General features: G+C 43.8%; 1 protein-coding gene and 1 non-coding gene across 2 annotated transcripts; both read right to left on the bottom strand.

Annotated features, from left to right (window-relative positions):
- Positions 1–1,880: 1,880 nt before the first annotated feature.
- CUNH13orf42 (chromosome unknown C13orf42 homolog) lies at positions 1,881–21,386 on the bottom strand. Its single transcript, XM_036228340.1, has 4 exons — positions 20,970–21,386; positions 4,990–5,137; positions 3,010–3,250; positions 1,881–2,055 (listed from the first exon to the last, which is right to left on the bottom strand). Exons 1-4 carry the CDS (start codon positions 21,384–21,386, stop codon positions 1,881–1,883), a joined length of 981 nt encoding a protein of 326 aa, XP_036084233.1.
- LOC118609639 lies at positions 10,944–11,062 on the bottom strand. Its single transcript, XR_004953477.1, has one exon. It is a non-coding gene; the product is annotated as a 5S ribosomal RNA (ribosomal RNA).
- Positions 21,387–21,602: the final 216 nt, after the last annotated feature.

Genomic DNA, 21,602 nt, shown 5'->3' with positions numbered 1-21,602 from the left:
TCAGGCAGTCTCATTAAAGATAAAAATATACAAAACATAAGATAGAAGAGAAGAACATAGCTTCATGTCCCATAGCAATAAATGCTTCAAAAAAAAGTCAAGACTCTACATATCTTTTCTGTCATGTCTATTTTTTTCTTATCTATAAAAGCAAAATGTACATTGTGTCTTTAACACAAAATGTCAGGGTCCATCATGATACACTGTAGTTTGATAAAAGGCAGAGTAAAAAGATCTTCATTTTGAGTTCATCCTTGTTAGTGAACTTTCATTTGCGGGGCTTCAAAACAAAGTCACATTTGGAGAAAAAAAAGATACATGGGGATGCTAACTGTGTGTGCTTTAATGCAGTTCATAAAGCAAGTCTCCCAAACATTTATTTTTCAATTAAGCTTCTGGCTGTAGTGTTTTGCATAAGCAACAAAATGAAAGAAACCTCTCAAACACTGATATTGGCACTGAAAAAATAATAAAGACAAGTATTAAAACACTTCCAGTGTATTTTCATTCTGAAATCACATTGACATAAAATTTCTAAGAATGCCACATAATTAATTATTAGGATATTTTTCTCATATAAGTTATAAATTCTTAGATTCAGATAGTCAGGTTCACATAAACAAAAAGTTCTTTTTAAAAAAGTAAATATGATGATATATGGGCCTGGCAGAAATGAAGCTTTATTTAGTTCTCAGAGAGACCTTAGCCTAAAAGAATCCTTCATTTAATCTGGATTACTAGTTTTTCCTAGTCTGTCTCCTTCCCTTAGGCCCACTAGCATTCTTGCATTCATGGGCACCCATTCCCCTTACCTCCAGGTGACTTCTTTTAAAAAAAAATGTCAGAAGAAATAGTTGAGGATGGACACAGGGAAGTGTAGTCTCCAAACTAGCAGTTCTCGAACTTCAGCAGGCTAAGTATATGCAAAAATGCAAAAAGTATATGAGAAATGCAAAGAATATATTTAAAATGTAATTCTGATTTAGATAGTTGCTGAAATACACAAATCCTTCCTAGTCCAAAAGAACTTAATGATTGTAACCGCCCCCTTAATTAGGAAAAGGAAGAGGCATAACCTGTCATAACCTGGTTGCATGCGCTAAGAATTTTCTGGGTGAAAATGAGGGGAGAAAGCACCTCTGCATCTTCCTCCTACCGCAGCCAACTGCCTGTACGAAGTGGAGGTAAGTCTGGGGGCTGGGGCATCTAGCGTGGTCCCAAGGCAGCACCCTATTCATTCCCTCTCCCATTCCGCTGCCAGGGCACTGGCCTCATCTATAGCCTCATGCAGCAGAAGTTTCGAGAACATTATGAAAAAAGGGGGAAAGATGCTGCTTCATAAACTTCATGCTGTACATGCACGCGCGCGCACACACACACACACACACACACGCACGCACGCAAAAGGCAACCTCAGTACATACCCAGAATATTTCTGACCCCCATAGAGAGAGAAACTGCCTCTTTGAAAATTTTGGCCCAGAAATCCCTGGGTGGCTTTGCTTCCTGTACCAAGCATGATGCTAGCAGCCACTTGGACAGATGCATGGAGAGCTAGGAACAGGCCAGGGAAGGCCAGGGTGTGAGCTTGGACACTCCCACTCAGAGCCTTCCGTTCCCTCTGCTGTTGAAGGCCAGCCAGGCTATTACCACTTGCTAACCTGCCCCATGTGTGGGGGAAGTCCGCCTCCCAAAGTCTCCAAAGGCAGGGTCTCTGGGAGGTCGCAGGCATGTTTGGCACTAACTGGGTCCCAGCAGTGTGTTCATAGGCTTAACTTTGTCATAGTTTCCATTTTTAACTCTTCCAAATACCCACGCTGCGCTGAAAGCAAACACCTTCTCAGAGACCCTGCGTGAGCCAGGCTGCAAGGCCGAGGGAGTCAGGGCACTGTCCGCTCCCAGAGTCGCTCTCGAAGCAGCCACTGCCCTTTGGGGTTCTCTGTCTCATAGTAGTCCTCCCCCAGAGACGCCAGTGGCTCCAGCGCAAAGAGTTCCGCATCCCATTCCATGTCTTCTCCTGAGAAGTTGAAGAGGATCCGTCTGGAGCTCCCCAGGCTGGAAGAGAGGAAGGCAGCAGAGGGGTTACATTTGGCTTGGCCAGCCTCACAGAGAAGGGATGCTCTGGTTCATCACTCCAGTGGGGATCATCAGATACACCCCCCTAGTGCTGGGCCTTATGGGGGGCAAAGCAGTGTCATCGTGGGGGCTGTGGATGGACCTCAGGGTCCTAGTTTTAATGTGTCCAGTACATGGTCCATTATTATGGGTGGAAAATGCTATTGAGAAAACCCCTAAATCCATCAGAGTCTAATGGCTCTTGAGAAATAAAGAAAAACAGGTGGATGGGGCTAAATGGGTCTTTCTGTTATGAAAGGTGAAGTTCTTCCAGCATGGCCTAGGTTGGCCAGAGCAAAAGAGGACTTTCTGCTCTGAATGAGGAGGTCACAGGAATTTGAGGCTAAAGATGGTAGCTAGTCTTAGGATAGTAGGATCTGGAAAGAGAGTGGCCAAGAGATGGAGGCAAGATGGCAAGATGGGTCCAGCCAGCAGGAAGTGCTCCATCGAAGCCTAGCCAATGCTTTTCTAAGGCAGGGGCATCTGACAGGTGTGATGTTGGCTCCTTCTTGGTACTATGCCTTCTTCAACCCCAAACTCTCATTAAACATCTGTACCGTGCAGTGTGTCGGTAGCACTTAGGCGAAACAAGGAAAGAGGGTGGCACGGAGCATGAGGATGACACAAAGCACGAGGACTACGAGGGCCAGAGAAAGGGAGGCAGATCCAGAGCCGAGGCGACAGTTTCGAGTTGTGAGAGCAGCAAGCTGGGGTAGAATATATATATGTATGTAAAGAATATTTTTTTAAATTTTAACTAAGACCTCTGTCCAAAAAATACATAAGAATAATTTTTGGCATATAGGGTGGGGGCTCACGGCACCTTAAGAACCACCCCAAGAAGCTAGAGGACATGAGAACATCTCGATTATACTATGTGATCCAAGTACTCACTCTTTTTTGCAAGCTTTGGGCTTAAATTTCAAGGTGCTGAATGCCCCTTCCACAGCCTTGGGCAAGTAAATGGGGTGCCTCTCGAGTCTCCTCTGAGTGCCCATAGTCCTGCGCTCTGTGCTCCTGCGGAGTTGGCCGTCTGTCCCATGCACGGTGTGCACGGCCATGTCCTCAGAGAGGCGGCGTGGTGCCCGCAGGATCCAGTTGGAGTGCAAGCTGTGCTCCCGGGAGCTGGTGGCCACTGGAAGAGAGAGGCAGGGACCCCAGATGGGAGGACTGGCCATCAGGAGGAAGGCAACGGAGTGAGTAAGTCGGGCTGAGAACTCACAGCCGGAAAGCACTGGAAGGCCAAGCAAAGGGACTGAGTTAACTCTGTAATTACAGCTTAACAATATAATGGAATATTGTGTGTCCATTGAAAATAAGGATGTAGATCTATATTTACCAACTTGAAAGGATGTCCATGATGTATTATAAATTTTTCAGTGAAAAGAGCAGATGACCAAATAGCCAAGAGATCCTACTTTTGTTTTTTTAAAAAAAATAAAGTGAGTCTGTGGTTTGTGCTTAAAATCTCTTGAAAAGCGCTAACAGGAATTATCATCTCTGGGTGCTAGTATTACAGGTCATATTCTTTACTTTCTTCCTTCTATTTTGATGTGTTGTTCAACTCCTTTGATTTACAAGGAACAGGTTACTCTTGTTATCAGAAAAAAAACCTTAAAGTCATTATCAAAAAAATTTTAAGTATGACGAGGACACTTGTCCTCAACGGATTTGGTTGTTCTTTCACGAATGACCTGGGTTCCCAGACTCCTGGGGAGAGGGCTGCTCTTCCTCCGGCCGTGGTAAGGAAGTGGGGCAGCCAGGATGCCCTGCAGGACACAGTGAGCCTGAGGAGCGGGCGGAACCTATGAAATCCCACAGAACCCGGTAAGAGCTGAAATCTCACAGGTAAAAAGCTATGGGGGCCAGAATGACAACCACAAAGCACAAGAACATAACTTTGAACACTATATAAAACATTCAAGAATTATTTAATATGGTACCAAAAGCTGTTACCTCAGTAATCAGAGCCGGTAACCCCTGAATCATCATTAATTACACCGTGTGATGTGGGGGGATGGGGAGCAAGTGAAAGATTAAAGAAATTGACAGTTGAGTAATAGAAGTTAAAAGTGGGGTTCATATCATGAAGGTGGTCGAATTTCTTGCTCCCTGCCAGGAGTGAGCCAGTGACAAGGAGAAAGCGTGGCCCTCAGCCCTCGCCGCTCACCCTCTTCAGTGACCCGGGCTAAGCCTGGACAAGCGCCCTGGCCCTCTCCCACCCGGGACACCCTCGCCCTTGCAGACTGTGACCACGGAGGGAGAGCATGCCAGCAGGAGGGGTGGCAGAGGGGTGGAAAAGTGGGTGAAGGGTCAGAGTCAGGTCCTGCAACTAGTGCCGCCCCAGGGCCAAGCTAGCTTGGGTAGGGCCAGAAGCTGGAGTTTAAAATACAGTTTGTTCGTCCTCTTTCTTCTTCTTTTTAAATTGTGGCAAAATACACATCACATAAAATTTACCGCCTTCCCCCCCTTTTAGCGAGCAGTTCAGTCGTGTTGAGTATATTTGCGTCGTTGAGTGACAGAGCTCCCGAACTTTTTCATCTTGCAAAACTGAAACTCTACAGTCATTTAACAACTCCCCATCTATGCCTTTGTTCCATCACTTTCCTCTTGCTTTCCCTCATGGAGTCTTACGGAAGTTCTACCTTGTCTCAGCTGTGGCAAATGGACCACAGGGAAGGAGGTTTTGTCCAAATATGGCCTCGAGTGTTGAAGGCCAGGCTGGGGCAGTGGCAACAGAGACAACTAAAGCAAGGGATCCCAAAGGGAGGGCAAACTCAGGGCCAGGAATCAGGGGATCCCCGATAGCCCATCTTATAAGCCCACTCCAGAGACTGCATCTCACCCGCCTCTGCCCGCAGGGACTGCACTCACCATCAAAGTCCACATCTTCATTCGGCGGGTCTGCCTCAGTGGCCCGTGGCCGTTTCTCTGTATCCAGCTCTGCGATGATGGCGTCAAAGAAGGCGATGGCCTCGGCCACGTCCGCACTGAACTGCGAGGATTTCTTTGGGGTTGCTTTCTGCGGCAAACGAAGGGGAAGAGAGAGGGTTCTCTGAGGCAGCCTCGTGGACCCTTGCACAAGCCAGCCATAACTGCCAGAAAGAACTTGCCGTTGCCAAAATTAAATGTATGTGAAGTTATAGATGTACAGGGTTTAAAAGGCAAATTTGAATAAGTGCTCTGTGGAAGGAAGGTACATGCTTCCTATCCGCATTGCTGTAGATCGATGCATTTCCAATTATCTCAGGGAAGGAGAGAGAAAGGGTGAAAAGATCTGCCTTCTCTCAGTCAGCAGCTCTTATTGACCACTAGCCAAAATAAATAGCCTTCCTTTGGACTTCGTTCTCTGCTGACACACACCCATCTAGGTGATCGTACAGTCCCTTAGTGAGGTAATGAGATGCTCACAGCAAGAGAGAACGAGATATGCTGGAAATATTCCTCAAGAGTTGTCAGTACCTAAAGTGGCCAAACTTTGGTTCAAGTCATGGAACAAATTGAAGAGAAATTAGTATAATTGTTTAGAAAGTATAAGGAATAATAACATGTAGAGTTTTAAAAACTCTAACGCGGTTCTGAGCCCTGTCCTGATCTGTTCTCCTCCACAGTCTCATGCATCGTCACCTTCTTCACAACAGTCCACCAACAATCACAAGTGACTGACATCACGGAAGCGCAAGCACCACGGTGAACTGCGATGGGGAACTCAGCACGAGGACACGGAATCGACACACGAACTAACACAGAATGCTGAGGAATTTAGGAAATAAGAAACTCGGAGAGAAAAGACATGGGACAATATGCGTTAACCTGGGCTGTTTTGGCCATGTGTAGAGGTGCAGAGTTCTTTTCCTTTATGTGAGCATTTTGAAAGTGGGATGGCATTAAAAATGAATATGATTATATTACAGACTGTTATGGTGGGAAATAAATGAATGACGTCTCTATGTATGCACAAATGTATGGTAAAATGTGTGTATTTCATACTATCTAACATTTTTAAACCGAGAAGATTTTTCCTTTTATATTAGTAAGACGCTTTCTTACAGAAAATGTTGAAGAACCACAACATGCACCTGAATCTTTTCTGTTCAAAGTGGGAAACCATTCGAATGAGGTTATTCTACCCCCTTCAAAGAGCTCACTGAAATGAAAGTGAGAATGGGAGAACATGGAAACCCCCATGACAAAGAGAACAAAAGAGAGGCCGTCAGTGGAAGCGGGGTTTCCAAAAGGTCCTGGCAGTTCGAAGCAGTCGAAGGGGGTCATTGATGTAACAGAGCAGAGAGACTGGCCTCCCAGAGCATCATGGGTGGATAAAGTGGCTGAGAAGGGGGATATTTTGACCCTTGGGGATTGCAAATGCTCCAGACTTGGCAATACCTAGAACACAGCCATCGGTTGGGGGCAGGCTGCAGGGCTGATGAAGGACTGGTTGAAGGTCTACGTGAGCACAGCAGGCCAGGCCACCGGGCATCCTTCCTGCAGTCGGATGACAGGGGGGCTCGTCTCTGTAGGCAAGGCAATATTCTTTATCCTCCCTATGTGTTTTCTTGCTGGTCTCTCTGCCTTGGATGTCTCATCTGGCTGACTCCTATTAATCCATCAGGATCTGGCTGAAACAACCATTTCTCCATGAAGATTACCCTCTCCTGAGCTGGTTTCTTCCTCTAGGCTCAGTAGTCCTCAATACCCAACCTAATTCTACCAAGACACATACCATTTTAGAGATTTTTTGCATGTGTGAAGGAGAGAAACAAAGAACAGAGAAAACCAAACAATCTGGACTGAGCCCCAAAGGATGGATAAATATTATTTAATAAGAATGCCTGATCCGTAGGTTTTTACTCCTCAAAATCCATCTCCGCATGGCATGAACATCTCTAAATCTCTAGTAGAAACCGCCATCAGTGTTTGGTGTAATACAGGGTCTCAGTCTTGCATGTGGACATCACATTCTTTTTCATCTGGATCACTCTACAATTTGATCTAACCTGTTTATTCTTCAACATCTCCAGGAAACAGACTTTGGCCAGCAGCTCAGAGCAACCTGAAGCATTTGTTTTCATTTATTAAAGGGTTTTGAAGACAGTTTTTGGCATCAAAACTATGAAAGGCTAAGAAAACAATAAGCACACTACCAATGGTTAGCTTAACATGAGCCCTTTACAGTGGCAACTTATGAAACTCCTGAACTTCCTCAAGGGTTATCCCCCAAGGATAACATTTAAAAATTTAAAAAATGAACCACTAACATATACATTACTACTTTAGCCACCAAACTCTGTCCATCAAAACTGGTAAACAAAGGCTATTTCAGTGGTACACTTGTTAGTTATCCAAAACATTCAAACATGTTGATTGTTTCCAAAATGTCAAGCTTTAGGATTCAAGACTCAGGTCTCCCTCCCACACCTTGCCCTTTCTGCTCTGCTCTGCAGACATTGCCTCCCAGGCACACCAGAGGCCCTGGCAAGCTCCTTAGACAATACTGAAGAATCCCATCCTCCAGACCCTGCTTCCAGGGTCTCTGTTGGGTCATTCGATACATTACCATTATAAAACTTCTTTCTGTTAAAAGAGCTTTTGGACCTGATGTGGCTGGAGAGTGAGACATTGGGACACACTAGAGACTTATTTATGGCTGGCCTATACATATCTATGTGACCAAGGCACATGATAAAAGAGGGCTTTCCCCTACCTCTTCCACAATTACCTTCATCATACCCTCCCTTCCCCCCAATCCCCTGCCACCAAACCTTTCCTGGAATGTGGTAGGGGCATAAAAAAACATAAATGAATAAACAGGTTTTTTTTTTCCTTTCCTGGAAATAAATGTGCCAGGTCTTTACCTAGTCAAGTAAAGGTATGCTTTTCACTTATTCCCATCAGGGTGATTCTATGATAGTGGAGCCCAATCCCATCAGAATCTCCCAGGCGCTCTTAAAAAATATCTATACCTGGCCCTTTCCCAGATGAGTTACTTCACATAATCGAGTGATTCTAATGCACAACAGTTGAGAACCACTGCTCTGTAGTAACCCTGAGCATAGGGGAGGAAGCAAGAGGGTCACACAAATTCCCACCTCAGGGTCTTGTTTAGGATGCAAGCCTTAAAGATCACTCTTACTTACTCCCTGGCTCTGCAGGAGCAAACAAGAGAGCCTCCATGAAGCCACAGACACAGCAATAGGGCCCAAGGAAATAGGACACAGGTCACTGAAGAAAGAGGATAAAAGTTTCTGGATTTTGAGGCCCAGACACCTTGCTTACCTTCTATTGCTCAGCACACAGAAATGCCAGACGAAGGGACTCCGCCCACACTCTGCTGCCCTCCCCTTACCAGCGGGGATATGAGAGCATCCATGGGTTGCATCCAACACCTTTCTTTCCCCCACATCCCCCAAGCCTGACCTAAATCACCTCCTAGAGGAGCATCACTCTGCTTGTACTATTGCAGTTTGGTTTGCTGCCTAGGTTTAATGTTTGATATTCATCTCTGCTAGACTTCATTTTGTTTAGACAGCAAAGTTCTTTGTTTACCTCTCCATCACTTTTTCTTAAAGATATATTTATATTTGTATTTACTATGTTTTTGAAAAACAAAAGGTAGCATACAATTTCCAGCTGGAAATATTGCTTTCTTCACTCATTATATTCTGAGGTTTACTTCATAGCAGTAAATAGAGGGCCCCCCTCATCCCTTTTAATAACTGCATAGTTCTCCATTGTCCAGACACACCATGGGAACAAACTATAGTCCCCCATTGTTAGATCCCTGGGTGTTTGCAACCTTTTTCTACTACAGTTAGTGCTTGCACATATGTCACTTTGCATTTTGCCAATAATACCCTCGTTAGAGGTAGGCTTCTAACTATAGCTTCTGTCCATATTCTTTACATAGAGAATGGGAAGCATCAGTGATCCGGCAAGTCAACTAAGTAGGATTTGGTTAACAGAGCTTCTATTGTTCATTATAAAGTACACATTTAAATGTCTCCAAATGATGTTTTTTCTGAGTACAGAGGCTACGCTACCAGTCTGGGTTTCCTGGGCCTTTTTAAGTCCTTGTTTAAACCAAGGCTGAGTCTAGTTTTCGTAGACTTCCCACAGCTTCCATGGGACTTTCTCACCTCTACGAGGACCTTCTCTTGGTCAGCACTCACAGAGACCACTAGTACAAAGGCTGCATCAACTGAGGCTTAAGGTTCAGGGCTCAGGCTAATATCACAAGAAAATCTACTTTACAAAGAGGTGTTTGTAAAAAATGGGACATAAGACATTTATACTCCTGGGTGAGATCCAAAATAGTCTTCCCTCTCTGAACTTGAACTCTGGGGGAAAGTGGATTGCTTCCCTCCCAACCTTGACTTTTTGTCTAGCCCACAATGTTTACCTGCTTCCTTGGAAAGCTGCATGTAGAGCAGCCTGTATCCCATTGGGCCTGGTCAGGCCTGAGATTCACAGGCTCGTATTCCTTCACCATCAGCCCTGCAGCAGCCCTGGGAGAAGAACTTTCTCTGAAAGCATCTGTATTGCCTTGCAGACTCCGCTCCAGTTTGCCTTTCACACTTCACCTTCAGTGGCCTTAGGGTGATCATTTTCCAAGCCACCCTGTCCTATCCCCTCACAGCAGACCTAGGTCTCAGATTACTTTGCCTAGATGGAGCCCTTTGCATTTTTCCTAAGGAAACTCCACTGTCTTTCTCATTTTAATTTCTGAGTCTCCTAAGGCAGTTTACGCATTTCTCTGCACTTCACAACAGCTACCATCCTGCTGGTTTCCCCTGCCTTTTGGGTACATGGCCTTCTCCAATCTGTTCCTTCTCCTCTGAGATCTGTCAGCATTTCTCTACAAGAGATGTTAATTCTACAAAATGACTTCCAGTTGTAAATAGCAACATTTTTTTCAGAAGTTAGGGTGGAGACACATTCTAAACCTGCCCAAGGTAAGAGGACCACCACTCCACATCTAGCCTCCTTCTCACCTCTCCGACTTGGTAATCTCTTTCACCTTTTCAGAGGGCCAACTTATGTGTCGCCTCCTCTCTGAAGCTTTCACTCATTGCAGCAGACAGATCTAGGCACACCTCCGTATACCTATGTTCTGCCCTGTGTGAATCGTACACTACAGCTCATTGGATTATATATACCATCATAGCTCCCAGCAGACCAGTGGCCCTTAAGCTCTCTTTTGAGATGGCTTCGGTATCCAACACACATAAAAGACTTCCTTTTGATAAATGCTCACTGCCAGCCCCTGCATACATGAGACAGGTTTTACAACATACGCAATCTCAGCACTCGTGGTTGAATTCTACCTGTTTCCTTTCCAAGGAAACTCAACACACCTGTGTGGTTCAGACAGTGATGCTGAGAATTGCAGTTTCAGATGATGAGCTGCATTAGTGGAGATAGATTATTTTGGCGGCTGGCACAGAGTAATAACTATTTGTTGAGTAAATTAACGTATGCTGTATATGAGCCATTAGCTAATGTTTATATTCTCCAACTAGTTTGTATGTTGCTAATGTATACTTTTGGACTTAGTTTGGCAAATTTTGAGAACTCTGAACTCCTTATTTTTATAGGGTACTTACAATACTCTCTTGAGCTAATAATACTTAGAGATCTAAATGTCAACATACTGAGCTAAAGTTTCCAGGATCAAATGTGGAGTTAGTCTGGAATAGAGATAATCTTCCCTTGGATCATTCAGCTGGACGAAATTACTTTTTTTTTTTCCTTAGGTAAGGCAACCCTTGGTTGACCTCACAGATTACAAGGACCTTGTCAATTTAGGATCCCTTATTTTTTATTTTTTATGCCTACAGCACCTGGTCTTCCTAGTCGGTCTCCCATCCAAGTACTAACCAGGCCCGACCCTGCTTAGCTTCAGAGATCAGATGGGATCGGGCTTGTTCAGGATGGCATGGCCATAGACTTAGCTGGGTGAAATTAAATGCAAAACAGCTCAAATTAATCCACAAGCAATTTAATATTATTAAAATGAGCTTTTCAAGATAAACCTTAAAAGCTCTAATATTCCTCTTTGCTTTCTGCCATCCTTGCAATGGATATTTAAGAGCAAATTCAAAGTAATATTTACCTTATACCTTTTATATTACAGCATCTATGGAAATGTGTATCCATAACTGAATAGAGGTTTGTGGAAAAAGAATGGGAGTTTATGAAACAAGAATTGTAGACATGAGAAATAAACAACTTGGAAAAAGATACAATCACTGAAATTTATATACACACACACATATACACACATACCCACATCTAAATTTTCAATAGATAAACTAAATGGTAGACTTGACAGAGCCAAAGGAAAAACATTAGTGAAGTAGATAATGGAGCTGAGAAAATCAGCCCAAAGGGATAAAAGAAGGAAGAGGTTCATCGTGAATTTTGGTTTATCTAAATCTTGGTGTTACCTATCATAGTTAAACATTACAATTGCTTTGGAAGCAGAGCTGCATATCTTCTGTCTTTGGTGCTGGTATTTCTAGACTCCCAGGCTGATAGAGCTATGAGACTGTTTTTCTCCCAGCTTTATAATTTTATAACCATTATTTTGTTGCTTGCCCCTGGTAACTCCTCACCTTAAATATCATCTAAATGGTCCTTTCACTTAACGAACCACTGAGTGAAAAAGTTTTGCTCACATTTATCAAAGTGTTAGTAGCCAAACTGGTAGATTTGAATTGACATCCTTGAAACATAGTATAAAATCTTCACATATGATAAGCAAAATATCACAATCCAACAAGGAAAGGGATGGATTTGTCGACAAATGGTATTGGGAAAATGTTATTTAGGAAAAATTCAATATGGATTCTCATATTCCACCATATATCAATATAAATTGCTACTAGACAAAATAATTATTTCTTTTTTAATGGAGGAAAACAGTAAGTATGCAGATGACTTTGAGACATAGAAGGACTTTTTAAGCATGAAAGCAATAGAAGAAATATAAAAGGTAAAAATTGATAGATTTGACTAAATAAAAATCAGTAATATTTGTACATTAGAAAATGTCAAATAAAATTAAAAGATACCTAATAACTTAGAGAAAATATTTTTAATATAATAAGTTTTCATATAAGTAAATAAAAAATCTTTAATATAGTCAAAAAATTTATGAAGACAACCTATTAAATAATAAATACACATTGGTTTAAAGAAATAAAAGTCGCTCTTGCTCAAGAAATAATCAAAGTATATAAAATAACACAGTTTCTCTACTACATTAGTAAACTTTTTAAATTAACGGCAATAGTTGGTGCTGATAAAGTGCAAAAAGAAGGGCTACCTGACTCTCTGTTAATGAAAGTGCAAAGTATAAAATGTTTCTGAAAAGCCATATGAAGAAGAATCTTTAAAAATTAATGACCTTTAACCTTTGATCCATTAATCACACTTTTACAAATCACTGCTAAAAAAAAAATGCCTTATAGACCTAGAATAAGATGTATGTATTTATCATTTTTAACAACTGTTTAAAGAATGTAAGTTGTTAAAATTTTGTTGTTAAAATTTTAGCTTTCGAAAACCAGTTAATGAGATGGGAAAGAACCTACAATATATAATATTAACTGAAAAAAATATTAAATTTACCAAATTTAGTAAATTTATACATATATACATACATCAGGGTTGCCAAATTTAGCAAATAAAAATATAGAACAGCAGCTAAATTTTAATTTCACATAAATGATAATTTTTATATAAATATATACCAAATATTACATGGAAGTAATCATACCAAACATCTATTATTTATCTAAAATTCAAATTTAAATAATCATCCTTTATCTGCCAACCCTAATATACATATATGCAAAAGTCAAGAAATAAATGATTGAAAGAAAATATACCTAAATATTTTATAGTGATTATCTCCAGATGGTAGATTCTAAGGCTTTTCTTCTATATACTTTCCTGTGTTTTACAAATTTCATCTAATGAGAAAATATAACTTTATCATCAGAAAAAAATGTTTACCTAAAAATGTGTCCTTTTGATGGTAAGCTCTGATCCATTACACACTGAACATTTTAATTATTAGGATATGATTCCATATGAATATGTTCAAACTGTTTTCTACTCCATTAAAAACAAGATAATTTTCCAGTCACTGAAAACCTCAGACCTATTACTTTTCCAGATCTTCTATCAAACTTCATAATAGTTTCGTTCTTAAATTACAGTTGGAGCTTCTCAGATTTTCGGTTTATTGAACATCTACTATGTGCCTGGAGACTCACTAGAGGTTGAAGATAAAAAGACAAATTAGACATGGTGCCCCAACTCAATGAGCTGATGGCCAGTAGCGAAATCAGCAAATGAGCGGACGACTACAGTGCTGTGTGCTGGGTGCTGAGACGGCTGTCAGAAACAGGGAGGAGGGAAACGCAGCGCATTAAATTGTGAATGTGAGAAATGGCTTCTTGGGGAAGCGATTTCTCTGCTGTCTAGAAAGGACAAGAAGTTAGCCAGGTGAACGGAATATGATGGAGAGGAAAAAGGGAGGAGGAAGTATTGCTTCTAGGCAGAGCACACAGCATGTGCCTGGAAGATAGATTGGAAAATATAATTACCAATCTAGTGGTGTGAGTGGGGCTGCAGGAATTATATGGTCTGTTATCAATCATTATTATACTGTCTGTCATCTTGTGGAGAGCTCTGCCAAGCATAATGGAATATTCTTTGCAGTTCATATTGAATTTTTACTGCCATTCAATTCTGCAAACCAGATATAGGCCAAGTGATAGAGACCCCCACCCCACCCCGTAACTGCAGCTCACAGAAAACCTGCATTTTAATATCACTGTATTTGCAGACAGTCTAACCAGTGCATCTGAAATATATTTCTCAGCCATTTAAAACAGATCCAGAACTTGCTTCCCTTTATATATGCAATTTATATATGGATAATTTGGAATCTTTTTAGTTAATTGGATACAACTCTCCTGCCATAGAGGAGAAAGAATCTCCTATTTGCTATTGGCGTGGTCTTATTTCATGAACCAGGATTGAGTTGCCCCTATAGAAAATTGATTCTGAAAGCTAACTATTGTCAGACTAAAACTACTTTAAATAAAAATCATTTGCTTTTGGCAAGCATGCTCCTGACTTCCATTGGTTCTTTTTAAATTGTTCTTTTAGCAGGTGAATTTCTTCAGTTGGGGGTGGAGGGTAGTGCGGGGAGGGACATACATTTTGTAGCTAGTTCATCCAGGCAGACAATCAGGAATCCAAGCTGCTGAGAACTAATTGATCCACAGGAGAATTCATGAAATTTATTCTGGCTGTGGTAGGTGAGAGGTAACCCTGGCCTCAGAAAATGTCCAGCCCAAATTGGGCAAATTTCCATGGGGTGCTACAGCCAGCCCCAAACTGCCTCCCCAGGTCAGCCCTGGCTCCATGGCCAGCCTTCCTGGGGCTCTTTGCTGTGGTCTGCCCAGGCCAGGGGCCACTTATGTGGCCCAGTTCTCATAGTGGGGTGCTGGCTATTTATCAATTCGTCTGGCCCTAGAAGTATGAGGAGCTTTCCTCTGTGAGGACCCCAAATGCCAATGAGTATTTGGTCAGAATCAGAACATTATCTCAAGGTTTTCCTCTTCACCCTCCAAGCTGATCACCCCAAGCTGATCAGCCATACAAAGGAAGGAAGTGCTGACACATGCCACGACATAAATGAACCTCGAAAACATTATGCTAGGTGAAAAAAGCCAGTCACAGGAGGACAAATACAGTATGACTCCATTTACATGAGGTTCCTAGACTAGGCAAATTCATAGAGACAGAAAGGAGAGGTTTCTAGGGGCGGGAGTGGGGGAAACTGTTTAATAAAAATGGACTTTCTGTTTAGGATGATGACAAAGTTCTAGAAATAGATGGTGGTGAGCTATGCAACATTCTGTAGGTACTTAATGCCACTGAATTGTACACTTAAAATGATTAAAATGGTAAGTATAAAAATAAATGTTAAGTATTTACTTTAAAAGACTACTTTTATAAGAAATTAAAAATTGTCAGATCTTTTATAAAAACATCTTTCTCATTCCTAAATGAGTATTTTTGGAGCTTTCATGACCTCTTAAGGAACTCATTTCATAAAGTGTTCTAAAATATATTAATTAGGGTTTACTAGTCTTTGGGATGAATTATTATAGGCTTTTATAAATGGTAATTTGAAAAGTTCACAGAAACCTAGTGTGAAGAACTCTGATTATTGTCTGACAATCGACAGTTCGAAAAGGCACATATTTTTCTTTAAAAGGAATTTATTAAAAAATCATTCAAAGAAAAGCACTTTATTTCTTAAGAATGCATTACTGTGATAGACTTCATTACCCATAATCTGGGGACGCTAAAAATCACTCATTTCAGGAACCATGAAGCACTATGTTTAAAATGGTAAATTTTATGTTTATCACAACAACAACAAAAAAGCAAGCTGAAACAGGTGATAAAACGGCCCTGGAATTAGACAGTGGTGAGAGTTGCTCAACTCTGAATATACTAAAACCCGCTCAATTACACACTTTAAAGGGTAAGTTTTATGGTATGTGAAATGAAGCTGTTATTAAAATTAAAAAAAAAAAAAAGCCGAACTGAGAGAAGTGATGTTTATGAGGAGGAATGAAAGGAGGCAAGCCCTCCCAGCAGCTTGAAGAAAAATGACCAAGGGAACAAGAAAGTGAAGGAAAAACAGGCAGAGGCTGAGGCCAGTCAGGTCCCAGCCACATCCTTAAACAGATTGCAGAGGGGGAGTTTGCTTTCCAAGATGCTGGGAGGACGGGGAAAACAGCAAGAAACACAATAGAACAAATTTCTCCTTTTCACAGGCATTTTTCTCTCTTAAGGTAAGCCGCATCGTCAGAGGATTTTGACAACGGTCTTGGAAGAGTGTGTCATCCGCCCATGCTTCCGGCATCTGAGTGCTCCGCTGGGTCCAGAAGGCGCCAGTGGAAGCTATGCACTCAAGTGCCATTCCGGAGGCCCTCACTGAGACCCAGTGCAATGCTGCCCTGTTGGTGGTCACGGCAGGGGCTCTGAGAAAATGCCACCAGAAATCTGTGTACTGGTACCCTGCCTCACTCTCCCACAAGGGTGGCCACCCTCGACTTGTTACAGTATCTAGAATAGTTCCTGGCACAGAGCACGTGCTCAGTAAATGTGCGTTGGTGAGTGAAGGAAAGAAACGATATGTATATTGATGAATCGTTACTAATACATTTTTGAAGGCATTACAAACTGCACCACACATGGTTCTTTGCATCAAGTCCCATATGAGAAATTTGAAATATAAAGCTGGGAAAAATCTTGCTTCCCCTAAGCAATGGGTTTGGTTCTTCCTTTCAGACAGAATTTTGAAACAAGTCCAGCTCTTTCTTTATTGTAGCTTCCAGAAAGCACAGAGCCAAACCCAAAGCTCATATACAGCAGCATGAATTAGCTGCATGATCTGCATATAGTTTTGCGTGGCCTCGATTTTCTGCTGGGGCTTTTTTCTCTCTCGATTTTCCAATTTCTGTTGCTACAATATTCTGCTGGTGTGCGGCTCACTCAGATACTTTGTAGAACGAGTTGGGAAGTGTGAATATATTTCTGTAGAAATTGTTTGAGGACACGACACCTACCCATCTTGAAGTTCCTGTTGAAGCGGGGCTTGCACTGTTCCCCATTTCTTTCCTATTGTTAAAGTGCAGTACAAACTCAACATTTCAGTGCTAAGGAGACCAGAGTAAAAATGAAATCAGAGTGAGCCACGTAAAGAGACAATGTCAAGACAGAGGAATGTTGTACTCATGGATTGTAGAGAGGAGAGAGCCTAAAGCATGCCTTCCAGTCATGCTTCCGGCCAGCTTCCTCCTGGACATAGAGAGCCCAAGCTATGCAGCCTTGTGGGGGAACTTCGCCCTAGTACAGAATCCATGCAGGGTGGGAGAGAGGTACCTCCCTGATGACTCTTTCTGGTAGGCTAAAGCAGCCTCTTCACCTCATCTTGAGGTGCATACTCCCGCAAATGATATGTTACACAAGCTCAAAATACGTTTTCCCAAAGGCACTGTGGCTACGTTAACAAGAGTGTGAGTTCTGGCACGATAGAGACTGGGTTTAAATCCTGGTTCTCTCCTTTTCAGGCGAACAGTCTTACATAACCACTTACTGTCGCTGAGCCCCAGTTTTCCTATCTGTAGAGTGGGGCTAATGCTTAACACACTGGGTTTAGAGGACTCCTGGAAGTCAGGAATAACTGCTGATTGTTCCTGCTTGTGCCTGGGCTTCAGCACAGGAGCAGGGGTGGTGGGCGTGAAGGAGACCCCACTATTCTTCTTTGCTGGTAGAAACACCTCAGGTGCCCAGGGCGGGTGTGGCTGGTGGCCTTGCCTTATCAGTTCAGAAACTCTACGTTCCAGGACAGAACCATTTCAAATATGCCATCCTTCTGCCACTTGAATTTTGTTGGAAATTCTAACATTTGGCCATCCAAACAATGAGTCTCAAATTGCAGTTCATGCCCAACACTGACACAAACCTGCCAAGATATGAAATTTTTGTTTTGATTTTAAAATGTTGCAACCCATGTGTTTCATTGATTTTTGTAATGACCTCCTATTCTGAGGAAAGAGCAGATTGTCACAGGCCCGGCCAGGACCCACCATGCAGGAGCCCGGGGGTCTTCCATACCCATCCCAGGCTCACCTCACTTCCTTCTTCCATCAACCCACGCAGGTGCCCTTGCAGGCTCTCAGCATCTCCACAGGGCTAGGAAGACAAATTGTTTCATACCCTAGTACCTTAGACACACGTTAGCATTTCAATGGGACCTATAGGAAAGCCTTACTCCAGGCTGTGAGAAACTATGGGTCTTGACCCAGTAGTGGCTTGTGAAATCAATTTAGTGTGTCATGACCAGCATTAAAGAAAAAAGTAGTGCAGAATACTTTGAAAAACACCAGAACATCAAACAGAAAACAGGAATAAATTACATGAAACTTTTGGTTGTATTTTTGGGTAAACTGGGTTAGCATCTAAAATCTATCTCTCACAGAGTTTTAAACAAAAGATTTTAAAATCCATTATCTTTCTCCAAAGAAAGACAGAAAGAAAAACTTAGCTTCTGTGGCCAGGCCAAGGCCTGGTATTTGTGGAGAGGGAGGGAGGCCTGCCATGGTGTTCAGAACACTGATCGCTCCCTGCACGAGGCCAGCTCTACCCTGAGCCACAGCACAAAAGACAGCAGACTTAAGTGTGCGAAGCATCCAGAAGTGACCAATAAGCATCCATGGCTATGCTCTGGGGGTAGAAAAATGACAAAGATACTGTTTGGGCTGCACCAACCTCACTAAGCTCACTGCGGTCCACTAGGGGAGATGCACATGCTAACAAACCGCAACAGGGTATGTATGATAAGCGCTAGAACAGAGACGTGTTCAATTTCTGAGGAAAGGCAAGGCTGGTTCTATACAGGGGTGTGTTCATCAAACCGGGCAACTTAAGAGTGGCAGAAATTTGTTGCTTCTCGGTTCTGGAGGCCAGAAGTCTGGTATCAAGGTGACAGCAGGGCCGTGCTCTCTTTGAAAGCGTGGGGGAGGGACGTTCCGGGCCCTCTCCCAGCTTCCGAGCTCGGAAGTTCGTCAGCTCGTGGCAGCATCACTACAAACCCCACACGGCCCTGTCCCCGTGCGCGCGCATGTGTCCTAACTTTCTTATGAGGACACTGCTGGTGTAGGATTCTAGGGGCCCGCCCGAGTCATTTGCAGTCACCCTAATTAACTAATTACATCTGTCATCACCCTTCTTCTAAATAAGGTCACCTTCTGAAGTAATGAGGATTAGGACTTAACCAAATGATTTGAAGGAGATAGTTCAGCACATAACAGAGGGTCGGGGAAAAAAATGTCATTTGCCCTAAACCTTGAACATCAGCAAGCATTTTTCTACCAGTGCGGAAGGATGATGACATTCCAGTAGGAAGGAGCTCCCCTGTTCCCCAGGCCCTGCAGTGCACAGAGAGGCAGGCAGGCGCAAGCCACCCTGCTAGCTTGTCACGGAGGCCATGGAGCACGCCCAGCACACACCTCTTCCTTTAAGAGCAATGAAGGAGAGCAGCTCCTGTAAGGGCTGCTAAGAAGCCTCCTGCATCTTACATTTCAGAGTCGGTAAACCCTGGACTACCTAGTGTGTGCCAGGTCCTACCACAGGTAGGACCTTGCTTCCTCCTCACAAGGTACGTTCTTATTTCCATTGGTATGCTACAGAAATAGAGGCCCAGAGAGATAAACTTAACTTCACAAAGGCGCACAGCTTTTGTTTGTAAATACAGAGTCAAAATTCAGTCCTTTTCCTGACTGACTTCGAAGTCCTTTTCAAACCCTTTCCTGGTTCCGGCACGGTGAGAGGCATGTCCTGAGGAACCCCATTCACCGTATCATGCCCGTGCCCCTCCTCACAGCCATTCCTACTCGGTCAGCTGGTTGCTCTGCCTTTAACCCTCTCTCTGTTTTCAGTCAGCTGAAGAGGAAGGGAACAGGGAGGAAGGGAGCTCGGTTCTACTAAGAGAGGACTTCATTTCGCAGGACAACGTAGAGCCGAGAGGGATGCTAACCGGAGCATAGAGCTCCAAGGATACTTGAGCTGGAAGAAAGTCCAGAAGCCACTGCAACCCCTCTGACATCAGAGAGGGCCCCGAAAGAGGGGCAAGTGGCCTAGAGATCCACAGCTGGCTGGCGCAGGGTCCGTCAGTACTGGGACTCTGTGTAGGTCCAACACTGGGATACTTTTGAAGTTAAATTGATTATTTAAATTGCTCCCACCTGGGATAAAATGCAAACAGTTGAAACCAGTTGGATGAGGCCAAGCCCCGGAGATTTGATAGCAAGCCAATGTCATTCAAGGTTAATGGGGCCTGCACAGCCCGCGGGACACTGGCGAGACAGCCAGGATGTGGGAGAGACAGGCCTGCTCTGAACACCTTAGAGCCCCATCATCAGGAAAACACTGATGGAAATATAAAACAATCTTGAACGTCAGGCATTAAAACAAAAATTGAGGAAACGAAGGAATGAATGACTGCATGAGTTGGGGGTTCTGTCAAGCCAGGTCACCGAGCCTCAGGTCGCTCTTCTGTGACAGAGGGTGCTGCTTTCCCCTTCCTTTCCATCGTCATCGGAACGAAAGGCACTGTACACAAATGCCGTGACGGGCATAAACCACCAAAGGCAAGTGACTTCTGTCACTACTTCCTGCTTCGTCTGCTTGCGCTTGAAGCCTCCAGTGCCCAGCAAAGCTGTCCTGCTATCTCCTCCAAGACACAGACCCCAGGGTCCTGATGGGGCACATTCCCCAGGTATTTGGTTCTCATGGGGCTAAGCACCTAGATATTTGAAAACATCTAGTTCACAAGAAGATTTCACTTTTCACTGGGATTTTTAGATGTTCTTGCAATAATAAAAATAACAATAATAATTTGTTGAGAAATTATTTCCTTTCACCAAAACGCCATAGGAACCTGATGTCATCCATGCAACGGGCGGCGAATGACAGACACAGGGCTGCCAGACGCCACAGCCCAAGCCCTACCCCCAGGCTGCTCCAGGACACTGTGGACTGGCCTCCTCCGTGCCTCTACGTGGAAGATCAGCATGGGACTAGCCACTCTTCCCAGGCTGGGAGACAGCAATGGAGAGCCGCGGAGGACAGCTGAGCCATTGCTCGGAGTGTGCAGATTAATTAAGCCATGAGCGGATGAGCAGGAAAGTTTCCAACGGGCATCGGAGGCTCTTGGCACAACTCTCATCTCATTCGCACTTCCCAGCGGCACTTACCTTTATTTCTTTGGAGGTGGGCTGGCCAGGGGCCTTTTTCCCGCCCGTGGAGGATTTGGACGAGGTGGAGGAGAAGCCCTGGGAGCGCTTGGGCTTCAGGTCGTTGAGGCTGCTCAGGTATTTTTTCCGCAGGGCCAGCAGCTCCTGCAGGTACTGCAGGCAGTCCTGGGTGCGGGAGTACATCCACGCCCGGTCGCCCTCCTGCTGCAGGTAGTACAGGCTGGTGTCCATGCTGCTGGCGCTTCTGTATTTCTTTAAGGACTCGCTGAATTTCTCCCCGTGGTCCCCGACCACGTACATGGAGCTGCTGCGGATCAGCCGCACCGCGGGGCCCGCTCCGTCGCAGTAGGAACTCTCGGCCACCGCCGCCTTCCTCTGCGGGCTGCAGTTGAAGATGGAGTGGAGCTTTCTGAACATGGTGCTCGGTTTCTCTCTGTGGGCACCTTCCAGCTGCCTGCACTGAGCCACCTGATCTAGGGGGGGTGCGGAGGAGCTCCCGCCATCTGCCTCCCAGGAGGCCTCTGATCTCTGGAATCCCAGGGTGTGTGGGCTCAGTCAGGGGGCCTCCAGGGCATCTCATAGGAGGGACACTTACACCCAATAACCAAGATGCTGTAAACCACCTGAGGACAT

This window comes from Rousettus aegyptiacus, unplaced genomic scaffold (genome assembly GCF_014176215.1).
Source record: "Rousettus aegyptiacus isolate mRouAeg1 unplaced genomic scaffold, mRouAeg1.p scaffold_m13_p_11, whole genome shotgun sequence".
NCBI classification, from domain to species: domain Eukaryota; kingdom Metazoa; phylum Chordata; class Mammalia; order Chiroptera; family Pteropodidae; genus Rousettus; species Rousettus aegyptiacus.
The sequence above is the reverse complement of the archived record's forward strand: the minus strand, read 5'-3'. Positions and strand labels throughout refer to the sequence as shown.

What these genes read in the sequence shown, in the direction of transcription:
- CUNH13orf42 (XM_036228340.1), bottom strand. Translation starts at nt 21,386, where the DNA reads ATGTTCAGAAAGCTCCACTCCATCTTCAACTGCAGCCCGCAGAGGAAG. An exon ending in CCACCTCCAAAGAAATAAAG is followed by an intron (nt 5,138 to 20,969) that starts GTAAGTGCCGCT and finishes CGTTTGCCGCAG; the next exon opens with AAAGCAACCCCAAAGAAATC. An exon ending in TGAAGATGTGGACTTTGATG is followed by an intron (nt 3,251 to 4,989) that starts GTGAGTGCAGTC and finishes TCTCTCTTCCAG; the next exon opens with TGGCCACCAGCTCCCGGGAG.